The 20,716-nt window shown below is 39.3% G+C and overlaps 1 protein-coding gene across 2 annotated transcripts in view; it reads left to right on the plus strand.

Annotated features, from left to right (window-relative positions):
- CGN (cingulin) overlaps positions 1-20,716 on the plus strand; it is a 1,354,172-nt gene that overhangs the window by 736,694 nt on the left and 596,762 nt on the right. For both annotated transcript variants that reach the window (XM_044080636.1, XM_044080637.1), the window contains exon 9: positions 14,848-14,996. In XM_044080636.1, coding sequence (XP_043936571.1) covers positions 14,848-14,996 — 149 coding nt within the window. The remainder of the gene's footprint in view (positions 1-14,847; positions 14,997-20,716) is intronic.

The following is a 20,716-nucleotide window of genomic DNA, read 5'->3' on the forward strand; positions in this document are numbered from 1 at the left end:
CTGTAATTCTAGCCTTACAAACCTTTCATCCTGTTTTCCTACCAGGTCCTCTGAAGATTTTTTACAGACAATACCACCCTCCGCTGATACATAATTAAGAGGAGGGGAGAACCAAGTCTTATCTTCTTTGCAGGTTAGCCCTTAATGCTTGGAAATCAGCTCTTCAGTACAAAGTAACCCTTCATGCTGTTTACCTAACCTGTGCTCAAAACTCTGTGGCAAATGCATTAAGCAGATCCATGACACAGTCGCAGGGATAGATGCTTCACAGGGATGTGTTGGATCTAGTTCACCGGTGGGGTACCCCACAACTGGATCTCTTTGCCTCCCCTCAAAACAGACAACTTTCCTTATTTTGTGCCAGGGTCCCACATACTCTGGCCTGGATGGTGGACAACCCTATTTTTCTCATGGAAGGGGGTATTTCTTTATTCATTCCCCCTTCCTTCTAATTCAAAAAAGTCTTGCTGAAAATTCAGCAGGACATAACAAAAATCTTGTTGGTGACTCCCTTTAGGCCAAGACAGCATTGGTTCCCTCTTCTGCAATTAGCCAAGGGCCATCACCACAAGTTGCCTCACCAGTTGGACTTACTCATACAAGACAAGGGATCCTTGATTCATTAACATCTGTCAACACTACAATTGACCCTGTGGATGAACAATTTCTGATGCCTTTCAGACACCTTTTTCACAGGATATGCTTAGGGTTTTGCAGGAGGCTGGGAAACACAATACTAGGAAAACTTACATTTCCAAATGGAAAGGATTTTCTATATGGTACCTCAAAAGAAGTCTAGATCCACTATCTGTGGACATTCCAGTTAGACTTTCTTACTTGTGTGAATTGCTTAACACTGGTTTGACATATTCCTCAGTGAAAGGCCACTGTTCTGCTCTTTCTTCTTGTCTGCCATTAACACCTCCTTTAGCCTCAAGATTGAAGGTTAAACATTTTCTTAAAGGTGTCCTCCACATCAAACCTCCCAGGAAACCAGTTTCTCCTTCTTAGGATCTTAACTGTGTCTGAGAGAAATTAACCCTGTCCCATTTTGAGCCTGTGGTCTTGGCTCCTTTGAAATTTTGCATTTGGAAATGGTGCTTTGGTGGCTTAAACCTCTGCTTGGAGGGTTTCTGAGTTTTAGGCTTTGATGGCATGCCCTCCTTTCTTTGTCTTCCACAAGGACAAGGCATATTTGAGGACTAATCCTTTCATGCCTCAAGTGGTGAATGGCTTGTCTGTTAGTCTATCCAATTGCCCATCTCTTTCCCCTTCTCCTCAGTCTTCTAGTGAGAGGATTTTGCATACCTTAGATGTACACAGACCACTCCGTTTTACCTTGACAAAACAAAATCTATAAAGAAGTCAGATCAGCTCTGTCTTTTAATCCTAGGGCCCTGGGTTTACCGGTTTCTAAACAAATTATTTCATCTTGGATTTTTAAGGCTGTTGTGTTTTGCTATGTTTTTCATGGAAAATTACCGTTGTCTTCTGTCAGAGCCCATTCCACCAGATTGGTTGCTTCATCAGGAGTTTCTTTAAAGGCAAATATATACAAAGAGATGCACCACCACCATGACTGAAAACTAACCACTTTGATACAGAAAATAAAAATCTGTAAGGGCTTTCTTTAAAGGCCTGGATACTATTTCCATTTTGGAAGCTGCAACTTGGTCTTCAGTCCATATTTTTACCAAACCTTACAAGTTGGAGACTATCTCTGGGTCCAGGGCAGGGTTTAGTAGAGTTCTTCTGCATGGATTTATGGAGAATTCTTCCTTACTTTCTTGCTCTGTTCCTTCTGCCTCCCTAGGTTTCCACTCAGCTTTGGCACTCTCCCATGTGTAAAAAATACTGCAACATTGAATAGAATGACATAGAAGAGTTGTGTAAAATCTTACCATAAGCACAAATGCCCTTCTATGTTGCAGTATTGTGCCCCTCTCGCCTTCCCCCTGCAACTTGTCCCTTCTGGGATGACTCCTTGTTAGTCTTAGAACTGTTGTTCCTCATGGGGCTTCCTTGTTCTGAGGATTGTATTTGCTGACGTTGTCAGACCCTATGTGCAATGTCCCACATACTGGCAGTGGCTATAAGCTTTTGTATAGAAACCAGATGTAGGGTCATTGGGTGGTAGACAACTTGCATATAGAATACTACAGCATAGAAGAGAAGGGCATCTATGGTTATGGTAAGATTTTATACAACTATTCTTTTGTGAGGAGAGTAGCCTTTTGATGAGAGGAAATGGACGTTACCATTCTTTTGGTTCCTTTTAATGTGGTCAAACAGTGATTTTGCAGTTGATCTTCTCTTGAAAACTTCTTTTGTTACTAAAACATGACATTTTTTTCTGTTTGTAATGATTCCTTCCACTGCAAGTTTTAGTTTTGTGATGTCAATCTGTATTTACACTCCCTTTTTGGGAGGGGGGCTCTTTCTTCTTTGTTGACATTTGGACATTTTCTGTCTTATTTATTACTATTAATTTACTGTAAAGGGTATAAACTGCTACCTGCCATCTCAGTCAGTCTTTGTTTTATTTTAATTGTTCTGACAGACTGTATTTCATCTGTATTTTGAATGTAATTTTCTGTTTATTAGCTATTGTACAGTGTTTATCATGATAAATGGTTTAGTAAACTTGAACTTGAAATTGCATGCCTTCTGTTTACCTGCATTTTGGAGAGATATTTTCCAATACTGTCTCTTGGGTGTAAAGTGTAGTGCTAGCATTTCACCTTCAGAGGTACGGACATAGGTGGTAAACTCCCATGCAAGTATCACATTGTTCTTTGCTCCCATCTGCTGCCTCTCAGTTCATGCTGGATTAAGAATATATTGTATGGTAACTTGTGCTTCATTTAGTTGGCTGTTATTCTAGTGGAGGAATATGCTCAGGCCTCATCTTTTTTTCAAAGCCGTGGTGGTGCAGCGGTAGCATTGTTGCCTCACAGCAAGAGGTTTTCCCATTCGATTCTCGGCTGGAGCGCCTTCTGTGTGGTGTCTGCATGTCCTCCCCGCGGTCGAGTAGCGTTCGAAAGATATGCATGAATGGATGTGCCTTCGTTGAAGGTTGGGCGTCGAGCTGGCTCCTCTGCACTGTAAAAATCTACTGCCAATCATTAGCGGACTGGAGTTCCGCTGCGGTGACCCCTAACCAGGAAAAGCCGAAAGAAAAACAACAGCAACAACAACATTGAAGAAATAAATTTGACATCATGGAAATAAAGGTGTCTTCTCTCCCTAAATCTGCAAGTGAGAGTGCCTTGTGATAGGCAAGTTCTGTCTAAATGTTGCCATATTAAAAAGTGCACCATACCTGTTTGTGCTAGAATATTCTATCTATTTCCGTTTAGCTTGCAGGACCTGGGCTTGTCTTACAGAAGTACTTTGGCACAGGGCAGTCTTGTTGATACTCATATTAGCACAAATATGCTCCAGTATTCTGGGAGATGTATTCCATGCCATCTCTCCAGAATAACACTTTGGGGAACATAAGCAGTGACCCACAAACAGAACTTACTGAACTTGAAATTACTGTAAACAAAACAAGTTATCAGTTCATAACTTGTTATAGGTTACCACCCCTGTCCCCAGTGGACCATGAAAAGCTTCTAAATGTACTTATTTGAGTTGCATATAAATAAAATACCTTTTTTGATGGGATATTTCAACTATCCGTCAATAAACTGGTGCATCTATACCACAAAGGATGAGTATGTCTAAAGATTTTTAACTCCCTTGTACATATAGTTAAACAGCCCACTATAAGTCAAAATCTTCCTTACCTCATCCTCACTGGCATTGCACCTAGTTGCATTTATTACTCTTGCCTTACCCACGTCTGTGGTCAAATCCAGTTACAAATCAGTAAGCATCTTCTTCACGGCATCTAAACTCACCACAGTGAATGCCGCTCAATTCAAAAGGCAAACTTATTAAAATTACATGATAAACCATCTTCAAGATTCCAGCCTTCTGCTATCACTTATGCCAAAGAATTTTATTCCCATATAAATGCTCCAACAGAGTGGTTCCATTCAGAACCAAATATGTTGGCAAATATAAAAATAAGCTACCTTGGTGTAATGTCAGAATTAATAGCCTTTATAATAAAAGAGAAAAAAGCGTATTCATGTCTGTAGTAAATCAATGTCTGCCCACATTAAAAACTGTAACAAAAAAATCTGAAACTCACCAGAAGGAAAATTGAAACAGAACAAAAAGTAAAATGTATAAAAATGTCATAGCCATTATGAAAATTAACTTAACGCTGTGATGGGAGACTTTTACATACCTCCTTCACAGTATGGTGCCCTGATTAAGAAGCACAAGGGTGCAGGGGGTGTCAGTTTTATTTCTTTAACAACGTGTCTTACTAGCTATACAGTAAACAGTTTCCATATAGTGAGATCAGGGAGTCTCTGATGGTCCAATTAAGTTAATAAGTAGTAAGTGTGGCTTGTTCTACTTGATAACATTTTAAAAGTGGCCTCAGGCACAGTAGCTTGGTTGACATGTAAGGATTGAGTTAATAATGTTAAGGGGCATTTCTGCAAACTGCAAAGAAGTGCATCATCTTTTCTACTTTCTCCATCTGCAGCAGATGGTGAGCAATTGGGTTACAAAACAGGATACTGTATTCTGTAACTGGTCGGAGCTGTATGAAGGGAAGACTGTTACTTCTATGGCATACCTCTCAACTTAATGGAAGACCAGTTGGCCAACTCCATATGCTTTGCAGATGTATCAAATTAAAGTTAATCATCTAGGAGGGCTGCAAGGTCTTTTTCTATTACTGCCTTTTTAGCATTGAATGCAAGGGTAGTGTCTGCTTCACCATTTTTTTACAATACTAACTAATGTTTGAAGGGAGAAAATTTCAGCCGGGCTAAGGATAATCCTTCCAAATTTGTTGTGTCTACATTTTTTTGAGCTAGACAGTCTGTTTTAACAACTGGGGAAAAAAGATGCTAAAAAGCTTATCTGTTCTATAAGCTGGGGTTAGGGCACTTACCAAATGCTGCAGTATTGCAATTTTTGGCATTGAGCTTGAATCCCTTTTTAGAACACCAGCTGTTGATAAATGTAAGCTTCTGTTAGAGTACATGTATATCAGAAGGGACTTGACGAATCCTAGCTTACAGTCATCCATGGACTTTGTTTACCAAAGATCCTTGTTTGAAAAATGGAGATCTGAGAAGTAGATTCCAAACAACAGTGGTCCCAGCAGAGATCCCTGCTGAATTCCACTGATCATCTTCATAAAGGATGCACAGAGTCAATAGGAGGTCTTGTATCAAATACTACACTTATTCCCTAAGATGGCTGAATGTGCCAAATAGCTGGTAGGTAAATTTGTACAAGTGTTTTTCCTTTTTGCAGTTTGTTGCCACATTGGAGTCACCCCCACTCATCTGCTGTCACAAACTCAACCCGCTACAAAGTAAGACCACCCACTCTTGGAAGTTAAAAAAAAAATTTTATATATATATATATATATATATATATATGTAAAGCCATGGTGGTGCAGCGGTACCGTTGTTGCCTCACAGCAAGAGGTTCTGCTGTTCGATTCTTGGCTGGAGTGCCTTCTGTGTAGAGTCTGCAAGTCCTCCCCGTGGTCGAGTGGCCTCGGAAAGACATGCGTGAATGGGCGTGCCTTCGCTGAAGGTTAAGCGTCGGGCTGGCAACTCGGCACCATAAAAATCCACTGCCAATCATTAGCGGACCGGAGTTCCGCTGTGGTGACCCCTAACCGGGAAAAGCCGAAAAGACAAACAACATACACACATATATACACACGTGTGTATATATATATATATATATATATATATATATATATATATATATATACACACATCTATAACACACACATGGTTTACTACAGTAAGGTTGAAGTGGGTTTGGTCAAACCCACTTCAGTCAAAGTCCAGAGGCCGAACGCCGACAGTGTTGAAGTACCAATCTCGCCCCATGTTAAAGCCTGTTCCGAGGTCAAAGTCGAGACTTATTTCAACAATGTTGGGATTTGGCATTGTCGCTTTCGTGGACATGGGGTGATGTTCCCATCATTCGATGGGATCCGGTTCGACCTTACTCTAGTAAACCTACATATATGCACACACACACACACACATATATATATATATATATATATATATATATATATATATATGTCTGTGTGTATATATATATATATATATATATATATATATATATGTGGGTTACCCTTAGTTCATCGAATGGCCAGAACATCAAAACCCACTTCTCTGACATGGCATAACATCAAAAACCAGAGAACCAACATTTCCCACACGGTAAGTAACTGTTTGGCCAACAACTTGAACTTTGCCTTGTACCCCCGCAGTAGTGCATTCTCGGAGTTGGAATATAAAGTAAGGGGGGTGTGTGTTTCTTTCAATGGTAGATTTCGACTTCTGGATGGCCAAACAGTTACTTACTGTGTGGGAAATGTCGGCTGTCTGGTTTTCGATGTTATGATGTTGTGGCCATTCGATGAACTAAAGGTAACCCATATATAGATATATATGTGTGTGTGTGTCTGTGTATATATATATATATATATATATATATATATATATATATATATATATATATGGTGCGCAAACTGTAGAAGTGAGAAAATAACTTTGCCTGGTATTTTAAATAAATCACTGGGATTCAAAACAGTTGATTAATCTTTCGTTCTATTAAGTGAAAGAACTTCTTCAGAATAATGTTACAAATGAAGTGTCAGTGGTATTAACAGTAGAAGCAAAACATGACAGAATTAGATCCAGTAGTGTGAAACTATATACATGTGCACTAACCAATAATTACATGCCTTATGTTATGCACTATTCAATGACTGTGAAAGAAACAGAATAACATTAATAATATTTACATAATGAATATTAAATTGGCTAAACCATTTGAGAGCACATTTAATATTGCAGCTTTCATTTAAACCTGGTGCCTTTTCCGAATTAAGCAGCAGCTGCCACTTACACTCTCTAACTTATAAAAGTAAGTCTGTGTTACCAAAAATGCATTAATTTGTTCTAGTACCAAGAAACGGAGTTTAACAAGTGATCTACAAAAAGTGCTATGTTTAGCAAGAGCATTGTATGCATTTCCTTTTCTAATGGCACCCATGTGTTCCTTAATACGATCAGACAATTTTCTAGTCTTTTGTGTAGGGTAAGACATGATAGAATTTCCAGTGCCAGTTTGTATAGAAAAGGAAGCTATACCTTCCATCTGAGGACATGCTGGTGAAGAAAGTAATCCTTAATTAGTAGACTTGGAGGTAAGCCATGTATACCGTAAAAAAGCACAATTTGAAAGTGAAACTTTTAAATACCCTAAGAATATAGCCAGGGTTGTAAGGAATAATCGTGGATGAAGTGTTCCATCTATTGCTTTCCCCTATTTTGAGTTAAACAATGTTTTCTTATATTGAGTAAGTAAGGATATAAAAGAAATTGTACACCAGTTAGTGCCAAAACCTTATAAAACCCTATTAATGAAGTTAGCCAATCCTCGCATCTTAGGAGATCACTTGAGGATGGACAAAACTAAGACAAAAGTGTTAGCAATATTTTATTGGCCAGGTATAATAAAAGAAATAGATTTTTTTGTGTTTCTTATCCAGAATGTCATGGCTCTAAAAGTTTCCATTAATACTAGTGACATTGTGGATCCACTATTAAAATCTAGTAATGGGTGTCATTACATACTAGTAATAATGGGCTGTGCTAAATAATTTCCAGATGGGGGTTACACAACAACACAAGGCTAATATGTTGGCTAGAGCTCTTCAGAGCTGACCCAGGAAACATTTCTGCACTGAGGTTCGCTGCCCTTGCTTTCACAACAGTGGATAACTACATTAATGGTCCTTAGTGTCTGGAACAAACAAAATGTGCTGTTGAATTGTAAAAAGGCTTGATCACACCGTACTAACTTTACTAATACCTAGGGTAAGCACTTTTATTTTTACACCAGCAAAACTTCATCAGATGAATTTCTTGTATCCTGTGTTGACTTTAGTTGCACATATTAAAGCCATGTGATTTTCAATGTTTGTTTTTTTTTTTTTAATTGCACGTAAAGTTCATTGCATCCTTTAATTTAAATTTAAGAAATTCATTTGCTTGCAAACATACTTAACCACTCAAATTTTTTAGTATCCAAGATATTTTCTACAATCTTCCCCTCTTATATTTGGTCTCATATTATCATTTGCAAAACTAAAACTATTTAAAACCTTTGTATGCAAATGAGTGTTTACTTAAAGCATTTTTTGCCTATGAGTTGTAATAGCATAATCATGTTCATGCATTCTGTCTTTTAATTTTCTACTGGTTCTGCCAGTTAAAATGCTGGACATTTTCCTTATTTTGCAATGTAAGCAATAGATTTGAACTTGCAGTTAAAGTAACTAGGTGACATTTGTTTCTTATTATACATCTTTCACTGCCTTGTTTGTGAACAGAAGTCACAAGGAAAAGTACCTTGAATCCAGCATTTTTTCTGGATACAGCGTGTTTAGAATGAATGAATGAGTGAATAAGCAAGCAGTACCATGAATGAATGCTGGATACAATTGGGAATGAAGTAAAAAGAAGCATTTAACAAATAACATATCAGAAATAGTGTTGTCATAACTTCTTATGTAAGATCTGTATCAAAGATCACTGCATTCTTATTAAAAGTAAGAAAACAGGATTCAGGCTGGTACTGCTTGTTTAAACCACAGTTTGTTAAAACAAGAGGTGAGCACTTCACTCTTGTCAGAGCCCCCATGTATGCTAATGTTGTGATGGCCAAGTTTGAGGAAGATTTTATTTACCCCCACAGGTTCTGTAAATCACAGGTAATAGTATATTTCCGATTTATAGATTTAATTTTTTTTTGAGGGGCAGCAAATGTCTTCATAAATGATATACAATCTAATAATATGGGTCTACAATTTGATGGGATTCAAAGTGGTCCCCAGGTGAGTTTTTTGGATATTGGTCTGAATGGTCTAGAAAATAGTTTACATAGAAAGTGTGATCAAAGAACTCAATTCCTGTACGGCAGTAGTTGCCATCCTACACATCTGTTATCGGTACTGCCGTTCAATTAATTTTTACGGATCAATAAACTTTGTAGTATGGAAAATATAATCATTAAGGAAATATTGAAGGCTGAAAAAATGTTTATTAAAAGAGGCTATAATGTTAATGAAGTTATGGAGGCTAAATTAAAAGTCACGGAAATTATACAGTATAATAGAACAGGTGATAAACGGACTTTTGCCTCCTATAAGAGTTGTAAGTATAGGGGGCTTGATAAGAGGGAAACAACTTTTCTTAAGGGCAAAATCTGCTCTCATGAAAATAGTAGAAAAGAAATTTATTTTGTTACTAGTTTTAATGTGATTTCTGAACAAGTTGTGGGTGAAGTACAGAAATTTTGGCCCGTGATTTTAAGCGATAGAGACTTGAGACATATTCTACCTGGTCATATCAGTATCTCTTATAAAAGAGCTAGAAATTTATCTGATATGCTGGTACATAACCACTTTATTCCACCAGATGTCGGTATTGAGACGAATATAATGTCTAATAACGGCACTGTGCCTTGTAATAGGTGTTCTATTTGTAAGCAAGTAGTCGCTTTTTTTCCTTATATTAATGCATCTAGATTTACTGTAGAGGGCAATTTCACATGTAACACAGAAGGGATAATCTATACCCTAAGATGTACATGTAACTTGTTTTACATTGGGGAAACTTATAGAAGCTTCAAAGTTCATTTTCAAGAACATTTAAGGGACATTAGAAATAAAAGAATGGATAACCCACTGGGTGGTTATTTTGTTCTTTTTCATGGTTCTAACACTGAAGATTTAAAGGGTTGCATCCTGGAGAAGGCAGAGTTATGTTTGGGGGAATGCATGAGTTTAAAGGAGAAACTTTTTAAGAAAGGAAACACTGTTGATTTTAAAGTATGGTACTTTGGAGCCTTTTGGGCTCAATAAAGAATGTAATTGGAAGTACATAATTTAATAATTGTATTATTGATTGATTGATTGTTTCTTTTTGTATATAAGGGCTGTTTTGAAGTGTGTTTTTTTCTCTTGGAAGGCTTTTTGAAAGCCAAGGCACTAAGTTTCATTAAACCCGGTCTTCTTGGATCAGTAGCTTTTTCTGGTTGTTACTTTTATTTTCTGCATCTTCCCCTCTTAGATTTGACATGATATCTATTGCAAAACTAAAACTATTTAAAACCTTTGTATGCAAATGAGTGTTTACTTAAAGCATTTTTTGCCTATGAGTTGTAATAGCATAGTCATGTTCATGCATTCTGTCTTTTAATTTTCTACTGGTTCTGCCAGTTAAAATGCTGGACATTTTCCATATTTTGTAATGTAAGCAACTGACTTGAATTTGCAATTAAAGTAACTAGGTGACATTTGTTTCTTATTATACATCTTTCACTGCCTTGTTTGTGAACAGAAGCCACAAGGAAAAGTACCTTGAATCCAGAATTCTTTCTGGATACAGCATGTTTAGAATGAATGAATGAGTGAATAAGCAAGCAGTACCATGAATGAATAGGTTCATAGGTAGGTACTAGGCTATAGGCCAGAGGACTTAAGTAAGCCTAGCCAGCAAGTTTCCCTGGTTTATGCCACTCAAGAAAGTTAATTTCCTGTGCCCCTGTCGAGCAGAGCCACAGAAGTGATCCCCGGGGTGTATTTCCTATTTTCCATCCACTCAAGATTTTTCTTGAAGAGTGCTAATGAGGAACTATGCTTGACATAGATGGGTAGCTTGTTCCAGAGTGTAGGAATTCTCTGGGACAGGAATCTATCCCTCCAGCATGTCCTGTTTATTGTGGTGGCAAGGTTTAGGTCCCTAGAGCTTATAGCTCGGAGGGATTGGGATTTCTTTAGGTGTAGCATGTCCAACAGCTCTGGGTTTAACATAGCTTTATATGTTAAGCATAGATCTTGTCGGAGTAGGTGATATGCTACAGAGTAAAGCTGGAGTTTTTTTCAGATGGTCAGTGTAGAGCATCTGTTTGAGACCAGTAATCCTCTTTGTGAGGTACTTCTGTGGCCTTTCCACATGCTGCAGATGTCTTGTGAGGTACATTCCAAAAGGGGCATTGTACTCTATAATGGGTCTAATGAGTGCTGAGTAGAGGGGAACAATGACCTCTTTTTTCCTGGATGAGAACCCTTTTGTGGTGAGGTGTGCCACATAAAAGTATTTCCTGACTACTGTGGCGATGTGATTATCAAAGGAGCGACTACTGTCCACCTGGATCCTACGTTCTCATCACATATTTGGCATTAAGTAGACTGCTGTTTATGTGATAGTTCATGGGTACAGAGTTTTTACCAAAGGGTATGACAATGCACTTTTTGGCATTGAGCTTGAGGCCAATGCCTCTGACACCAGGCATCTGTCTCAGTGAGGCCCTTCTGTAGGATTTGTACATCATTTGGGGACTCGACTATGGCTCCTAGTTTGCAGTCATCTGCGAACTTCGTTAGCCAGAGGCCTTCTGTGTTAGCCTGCACTTCAGAGAAGTGGATACCAAAAAGGAGAGTTCCCAGGACTGAACCCTGTGGTACTCCACTTGTCACTGGTTTGAAGTCAGATTTGGAGTCTGCAACATTTACAGTGTGGGTTCTGTCAGTGAGCCAGTTGGCAACCCATCTTGTGATGTAGGGATTTCTACCTATTTTAGTGAGTTTAGCTATAATTCCAGAATGGAGGATGGTGTTGAAAGCCTCGGCGAGGTCAAGATAGACTGTGTGAACCACCTTACCCTCATCTACAGATTTGGTGACTGCCTCAGAGAGGTCGATCAGGTTCAGAAGGCTATGATCTGCCTTTCACAAACCCGAACTGGGTGGGGTCCAGAGTTTGGAGGCTACCAATGTCTCTGAGTTCCATGATGATACATTACATGGCCTTGCAGACTAGGCTCGTCAGAATAATAGGGCGATAGTTCCCAGGATCAGTGGTGGCTCCCCCTTTGTGGAGTGGGATAACTGTTGCTGTGCGCTATTCAGTGGGCACAAAGCCTAACATGAGACTGTGATTGAACATGGTGCTTGGGTGGGGAGCCAGTTTGCTCTGAAGTTCGTGTAAAACGCAGCCTGAAATGTTGTCCGGTTCCATGGATGCTGTATTTTTGATTTTAGCGAGTGCAGCTTTTACCTGCAAAGATGTGATTACAGGGACTCTGCATTCTTCCTGTATAGATATGGGCCCTTTAGGGGGTGAGAGGGGGGTAAAGTTAGCACTGAACCTATCTGCCAGGATGTTGGCAATATCAGTTGGTTCTGTAATTTTCATATCATTGTGTTGTAACTCAGAGCAGATCTAGGTGTTGCCATTGAGATTCTTGATGTAGCTATAGAATGCTTTGTGGTTGCCATTAGAATCAGTGGTGATTTTGTTTTTGTAGCTAGCTTTGGAGGATCTTATAAGGGATCTAAGCTTCTTACCGAGGTTGACCAGGGAGCTCCTCAACTCATGGGATTTTACTCTCTTTTGCAACAGTTTCTTCCTTCTGTTGTAGAGTTTGTTTATGGCAGGGGACCACCAGATTGCCTTCCTTTTTTTGGAAGATAGCGTCTTGGTTCTGCTTGGGATAGCACAATCAATTCACTTGTGTAAGTGCTAGTAGAGTGCATTTGCGTAGGATTCAGCAGTCGTAACTGTATTGTCCATCTGCATGGGTGTCATGAAGTTCGCTATTTCTGTCTTAAGCATGAAGTTGGCTTTGGAGAAATGTTTTACCGTGGTTTCCTTAATGGTGGGTGAGTGTGGGATGCGGATATCTAAGGTGATTAGCTTATGGTTGGATCTGACCAACGAGGAGTTGATTTCAGGTGTGGAACCCCAGTCACTCATGTTGGTAATGACTAGGTCTAGGATATTGTTGCCCATGGTGGGGATGTGGATACGTTGATCCAGGGCGTTGGAATTTATGAATTCCAGAAAGTGTTGAGCGAAGGAGTTGGTACAGGAGTAGTTTTCCCAGTTAATGGTGGGGTCGTTGAAATCGCCCATTATTAGGGTGTTTGGTTGAACCCTAATATTTTCCAGTATTTTGCCCAGAGTTAGTTGCACTTGGATAAACACTGATGCATTATGCTGCTCAACTAGCCTGGAGGTGTGGATATCTTTAATGAATATGGACACATCTCCGCCTTTGGTGTTCTGGTCCAGGTCAGATGGCTGAAAAGTGTGGTATGAGTTATAGCCTAGTAATGCAGGGTTGCTCTCTAGAGCCTTGAACTAGGTCTCAGTCACTGCACAGATATCGATGTTCTCATTTTCAGGAGTTCCTCGAGTGAGTGAATTTTGAGATTTAGACTTCTAGCATTGAGTAGCATTACCCTCAGTTTTTGCTTGCCTGTTCCTGTTACGGTGGTGAATTTGTCATTTGAACCTTGCCTAAAAAGGCACTATAGGGGCGGCGAGTGCCTTAGCCAGTATCTGGAATCCCAGGGGAGACAGGTGCAGGCCATCTCTGGCAAAGCATCGTGGTCTGTCAGCCATGTCCCAGGCAGACAGGCACTGGATCCCCTTCGAATGACACCAGAAGCTTAGCCAATTGTTGAAGTCAGTCATTTTGTTCTTGTACTGCGCTATCATTCTGGGCGATGGCAGGATGCTACTCAGGGCTGTGGTCATACCTGCCTGGGCTACAAGATCAGAGCGCTCCTCCATGTCTCTCTTCATGTAGTCCAGAGAGGTACATCTCAGGTCGTTCACACCAACATGGACAATGACAGTCATATTTGTACTTGTTGTGGAGTGACCTGAGTGCATGGGTTATGAGGCAGACCCTGGTACCTGACAGGCAGCTGACAGTAACCTCCTTGTTTAGCTTGGTGAGTGGGACATCAGTGTGCCTGACTATAGAGTCACCTATGACTAATGTGTTGGGTACGTTGGATTGCCTTATGGGCTGTGGTTTATTGGCACACAATCTGTGGGCTCTGTGTCATTTGGGTTGTATTGAGGGGGTGAAGGCTGGATACAATTGGGAATGAAGTAAAAAGAAGCATTTAACAAATAACATATCAGAAATATTTATGTCTAGTACTTATCAAAAATGGAAAAACTAGTTGAACTGGAATGATATCTTCACATAAATTACTAAATAGTGTTGTCATAACTTCTTATGTAAGATCTGTATCAAAGATCACTGCATTCTTATTAAAAGTAAGAAAACAGGATTCAAGCTGGTACTGTTTGTTTAAACCGCAGTTTAAGTTAAAACAAGAGGTGAGCACTTTCACTCTTATCAGAGCTGTCTAGTACTAGGAAGACTAATGAAACAGTGATTTTACCATACATAGTATATCACAAAAATAAAAAAATATAGTAGAAAGTAACTTGTAAAGTTTTGAAAACTAGTAAATGAAAAGTTAGTAAGATAAGAGAAAATTCAAGTTTTATTAATAAGAAAGTTCTGACCTACAAAGAAATGTTTAATAGTAATGAATAGGGGGAGGTTAATTCTTCTCGTAAACCAGTCACTATCCTTGGAGGTTAGTGCCTTTCACTGTTTTGTTTTTGCCACTGTTTAGCTTCTTTTATGTTCCTACTTTGGTCTCTTTTCAGCCTGCATTCCATCATATTTTGTCATTTTATGTTTGAACAATCCCCATGGAACACATTTTTCTCCCTCAGGTGATCAAAAGGAATACTTTTCAAACTTGGGTTTTTGCTTGAGTTCTTTGTTGAAGAGGTGCAGTCGTACTGATGAACATGCTGTTTTGGTAACACTTGTATGATAATGTGTTTTTTCTTATAGAAACAGCACACTGTGGAGGCTGAGAGACTGAAAATCAATACGGTTGTACGAAATCTGCAGAACGATCTAGATGAAAGCAAGGAGGAGAACAACCACTGGAAGGAATTATTTCAGAAAAGCAAAGAAGAATTGCGCAGCGTTAAACAAGAGTGAGTGGTGTAAAATTATTTCACGTAATTTTCTGTTTCACCATTAGGGTTCTTAGTCCTCAATTTACATATAGGGATAGCTGTCTTGTTCATCTCTTTTACAGATGATAAGATATGGTCTGTATGTAACCAGGTTACAAGGATGTTAGCCAGTTTATGTATTCTAACATCGGCAGTTTATGCTTTCTGACTTGCTACCACCAGCTTGATGCATATGTAAACAGATATTTGTTCCTTTGTTTGATCAGCCCATCTTGCCATGTCATTTGTCCAGAATCAGTAGTAGTTTGTTTATCTTGGTATGCTCTTTTGATGATTAAGCTTTATTACTGTAGTTTAGTGATATGCAGATATATGGAAGATGTTTGATTAAAGATTAAGCAGGAATGTGTTAGTCTGTTAGACTCTTTGTTAACATTTGATGTGAATAGTTGTTTTTACTCCCTTCTGAGTAGGAGGGTGGGAGGTTGGGAGAGTTGTTAAGGTGTTCACCTTATAAGCACAAGGTGCAGGGTTTGATTCTTGCATGGGGTAATTGGCATGGAATGGCCCACAAGAGCAGTTAGCCTGGTACTTAACTTATCAAGGAGAAGGTCACAGTCAGCTGCTTATTGGGTACCAGGATCTGTCAAATCACACACGCACGCTTGTCGCTCAGCAACAATTGCCGTTATGACTCTGTCATAGTACATGCTGTCATAGTACATGCTGATGTGAATGAGTTGAGACATACCTCTCTGGACTATATAAAGAGAGACTTGACAAACTCTCAGATTATGTGTCCCAGGCAGGTATGTTCCTAGCCTAAACAGCATTCTACTTTCACCTAGTTGATGCCACAATCTAGACAAAAGAAAAAAGTGATTGGTTTCAATAATTGCCTTAGCTTCTGGTGTCACTCCAGGGGGATTCAGTATCTGTCTGCTTGGGAAGGCACAGTCGACAGTCCACGCTGCTTTGCCAGAGATAGCCTTCACCTGTCTTCATAAGGCTTTTGGATACTGGCAAAGATGGCAAAGAATGCTTGCCTCCCCCATAGTGCCTTTTTTAGGCAGTGTCCAAACAAAACTTCCGACATAAAGAAATATACTAAAGACAAACTCAAGGTCATGCTGCTTAATGGTAGGAGCTTAAACAGTAACTGCACTTCCTGGAAGCACCCCTCACCTTGGAAGATGCTGATGTTTGTACAGTCAGAGACTTGGTTCAAGGACACTGAGAGCACCCCATCCGTACAAGGCTATAATGCTTTTCACACATTAAGACCCAAAAATGAGCAAAAGAACCAAAGGTGGAGTTGTATCAATCTTCATTAAATGCAAATACACCTCAAGATTGATGAAACAGTACAACTCTCTTGAGCTACTCCAGGTAAAATTAACTATAGAAAAAATACCCTTCTACATCAGCACTAGCTACAGGTCCCCTACCATGAATCAGGAGAAACACACCACCTACCTGGACTTGCTAGATTCTCTCAGCGTATAGCCAAAAACCTGTGTCATAGGAGATTTCAACTATTCTTCCATTGACTGGGTGACTTACATGAGCACAAACACAATCACTATGAGGTTCCTGGACTTGGTTAATTAAATGCCCTGGAACAGTTGGTTCACACCCCCGCAAGGAGTTTAAATGCCCTGGACCTAGTGCTCACCAACATTGCGGGGGGGGGGGTCACTGCACTACCCACTGTGTATGTTGCCCTCCCTGATAAGGTCGGGCCATAAATCTGACTCATTTTAAGTAAAGATCAAACCTGACACCCTCACAGGAGTAAAAAAAAAATGAAACATTTCTCCTAAGCAAACTGTTGCCTACTAAGCGATGGCATAAAAAGTTTCAAAGCCCTGCCAACATAGACAACAATGTCTCCTATACAGAGGAATACACAATTGCCCTATATAGCCACTTAAACAAATGCATTGACTCAGCTGTACTTAACAGGAACAAAACCAGGTCTTCCTGAAAAAAGAAGCCACCCTGGCAGGGACTGTTAGTATAAATAAGTTGTACAACAAAAGAAAGAAACTGACATCTAAGAACAGGAGGGAACTAACTCAACAGAGGAAGAATGCCTTTCACAGCTTGAGCAAGCAGATTGGATATCTTAATTCAGGCTACCTTAAGAGTCTAAATGAGCATCCCTAGCTAAAGACAGCCACAGGGCATTCTTTAGCAACGTGCAGAACCTAAGAGGGAATGCCCACCTGTGTGCTGAACTTATAGTGGACAGTGCCACTTCCACTGATCCTGAGGAAATTGACAACCTGCTAGCTGATAACTTCACCCCCTTATTCCCACCCAATATACCCCACAGCATTCCTGACACCAGTCCTCTACAAAGCATCTCCAAAGAACAGATCATACAAGCACTCTCCAAAGCCAAAAAACAGCCTCTATGGGAGCTGATAACCTCCGAGGTTTCTTACTAAACAATCTAAAACAAGACATAGCAGAACCACTCGGCACTCTCTTTAACCATAGCCTGAGAACTGGTTTTGGCCTGAGAGTGAAGAACAGCAACAGTCCCCTTGCACAAAGGGGGTCCATCAGCTGATCCTGGGATCTATCCACCCATAAGCCTAACCAGCTGCATCTGCAAGACCATTGAAAGAGTCATCATGGCCCTTATCCATAAGGACATAGGCAACCTTCAACCTCTAGACTTGACCCAATTTGGCTTTGTCAAGGGTAGCACTTGCTTATTAAACCTGGTGGGCTTCTTGAGAATGTCACCAAAGCCCTGGATGAGGGCAAAACAGGACGTTCCACCTGTCTTGATTTAGCCAAGACTTTTGACACAATCTCTCATTGAGATGTCATAGAGGAACTCTTCCAACCAACTGGCTCGCTGACAGAACACACACACTATCAAAACTGGGGAGTCCACCTCCACCAGTAGCCAGTTACCAGTGGGGGTACTACAAATGTCTGTGCTGGGGGGTCTCTACTGTTTGGAATCCATTTCTCTGAAGTCCATGTGAAGGTAGATGGCCTGTGGCTTACCAGGTTTTCAGATGACTGTAAACTGGGCACAATCATAGAGTCCCCCAACGATGTTAACATATTGCAGAAAAGGCAGGCACAGAAAAATGACTGGTGCCAAACTCATGGAGTAAAGCTTAATGCAAAAAAATGCCTTATCCCCTTTGGCAAAGAAGTAGCCCCTGCTAATTATGATACAGATAGCACCCCTCAAAGCTCAAACTCAGTGGTATGAGACTTGGGAATGCAGGTTGATAGCAATCTGAACTTCGAATGCCATGTGTCTGTAGTGGTAAGAAAAACATTCTACATTGTGCATCTCATAAATAAGGGCATTGCGGAGAACAACATGGCTGCAGTTCTGTAGACACTGCTATTCCTAGCTCCCTCAAAAACCCTGAACATAATACAATCCAGAGGATAAGGGAGGATTAAAACTTGGCAAATAATATACAAGATCTCCTTTAAATACATTACAGCAACATTTGGGTGGCTTCAAAGCATTGAAGGAACTGTAGGTAATCAAGATTAAGCAAGATTGGAATACATAATTGCTGCCATGTGGTATTAAAGGCCTGTATGATATTCAGAAATGCAAGAAACCAACACAATGTCAAAGGAAGAAAGCAGCATGGAAACTCACATCAAAAACAAAATACTCTGTCTTAGCCTCACCAGAAAAAAGATATAACATCAAAAAGACAAAGGACAGCAAAACAAACAGAAAATGCAAAAACTGCATCCAAAAATAAACCGGACCAACTAGCTAACCTAGAACTCATTAAAATCAGCTCTGCTTTCTGTTCAATCAATACAAGATCTCACTTTACAATTTAAATCCTTTGGAGAATCATTTAGCCAGATCCTAACTAGAATTGAGAAATCAAACAAAAATACTGGAAACCGAAATAAAAATTGGCAACATACAATAAAAAACAAATTCTAACCTTAAAGCAATACAGGACATGCAATCTAAAATAATTGACCTTGAGGCCTGATCACGCATAAACAATATAATTATCCGAGCAATATCTGAGTCAGTTACACATAATAATCAAATAACCATTAAGCAAATTCTAAACATTTTATTAGATGGCTCTGTTGAACCGCAGCAACTAATAGTAGAGAGAGCTCAACATGCTCTGAGAAGTTCAAGCATCAAGCAAACCTAGACCAGTTTATATAAAAATCTTGAACTACCAGGACGTCTCCAACATCTTACTAGCTGCAAAAAAAAAAGGATTCCTTAACTGGAATAGTAATCTGATCTCCTTTGCTCAAGATCTTCCCATCCAGATATGGCAAGCAAGGCAAGCACCATCTCTGTTTTGCAGATTCCTGATTGACAGAAAAATAAAGTTACGGATGAAATATCTGAACACACTGGTGTTCTTCAGTAAAGAAATCAAATACTTGATCGCTACAAGTAAAGAAGCTAAAAAAGTTTTTTTGCCCATTTTCAAGGAAATACCTGCATTTGTGAATGGACTAATGAGGAAAGACTGTCAATTTGGCATATTCCAGCCAAGCCCATGTTGCCCCTGTTGGGAGGACCATAAATGAGCTAAAGTTATTTCAGGCCTATCACTTCCCATATTCATCCATGAGGTGAAAGGGCAAGTATAGAGGGGACCGCTGGGAAAAAAGAAGATGCTCCATGCTTCTCAGCTGAGCAGGTTAAGAAGAAATCAATACCCTTTGCACCTACAATTAAAGCACCCCCCATTAAGTTAATATCTTCTGCTCATCGCAAGCAGTTAATTCATGGGGGTGCTTGTGCTATGTTTACCTTCCTGCATATATCCTACTAATCGTTGAAAAATGGAACTACAGGGATGGTACTATACATCACACGGATCTTCATAACTCAGATGTAACTTGTATACATAGTTGAATTAAACTAAAATCCATGATCAGACTTGCTGAATAGTGTGAAAATAAGCTGCAGAGAAGAAATAGTGATTTTTTTGTTGTGTTATGATTTGTTTTAATTGAATTAGACAGTGATATTGTTTTAAAAGGGCTAGATAGTTGCAGATAATGCTGATGACATAAAAATATGACATACACACTGATGCATAGGGTCTAAGTTCTAATATTTGGTACTTAAAAATTATAAAATTGTCCTCTACTTAAAAGATACATATTGTAGTGCATGTGACCCTTTGTATCACAGTCTAACCTTATTTTTGCTTTCTAATCAGTGTTAATGTTGATAAAGTTTTAAGATATTAGTGACAGTAGCATGAAATATTACAGACTAATGGAGTGCAAAGTTATAGCAATTTGTACATCAGAATCTCTTTCAGGAACCACTCCAAATGATGTTATACTGCTAAAAATCAATAGTTACTTAAAAATGTAAAGCTTAATTATGTTTGTTGCAACTTGCTTACTAGTTGTAAAGACACATAACCTTAACATAGCAGTATACTACATATAAGATGCAAGAGCAAAACTGTTATATGACAAGCTTGCAAACAGCATTATTGAATAATACGTCTCGAAAGTTAAAAAAAATCAAATGCTGAATTAGAGAATAGAAGGCTTGAAGCTGGTTATTGGTTATTTGAAACCTGACAAAATAAAGAAAAGCTAAAAAAACCTTAGTAAATGTAAAGTGATAATGATATAATGTCTATAATTAACCACTTTGACTACTTTAGAATACTTTTGTAATATAGTGTAAAACATAGGTGGCTTCCCCTATCCAAGGTAGCAGCTCCATAAAC

Source organism: Protopterus annectens, chromosome 8.part0 (genome assembly GCF_019279795.1).
Source record: "Protopterus annectens isolate FY-2018-M chromosome 8.part0, PAN1.0, whole genome shotgun sequence".
Taxonomy (NCBI): Eukaryota; Metazoa; Chordata; order Ceratodontiformes; family Protopteridae; genus Protopterus; species Protopterus annectens.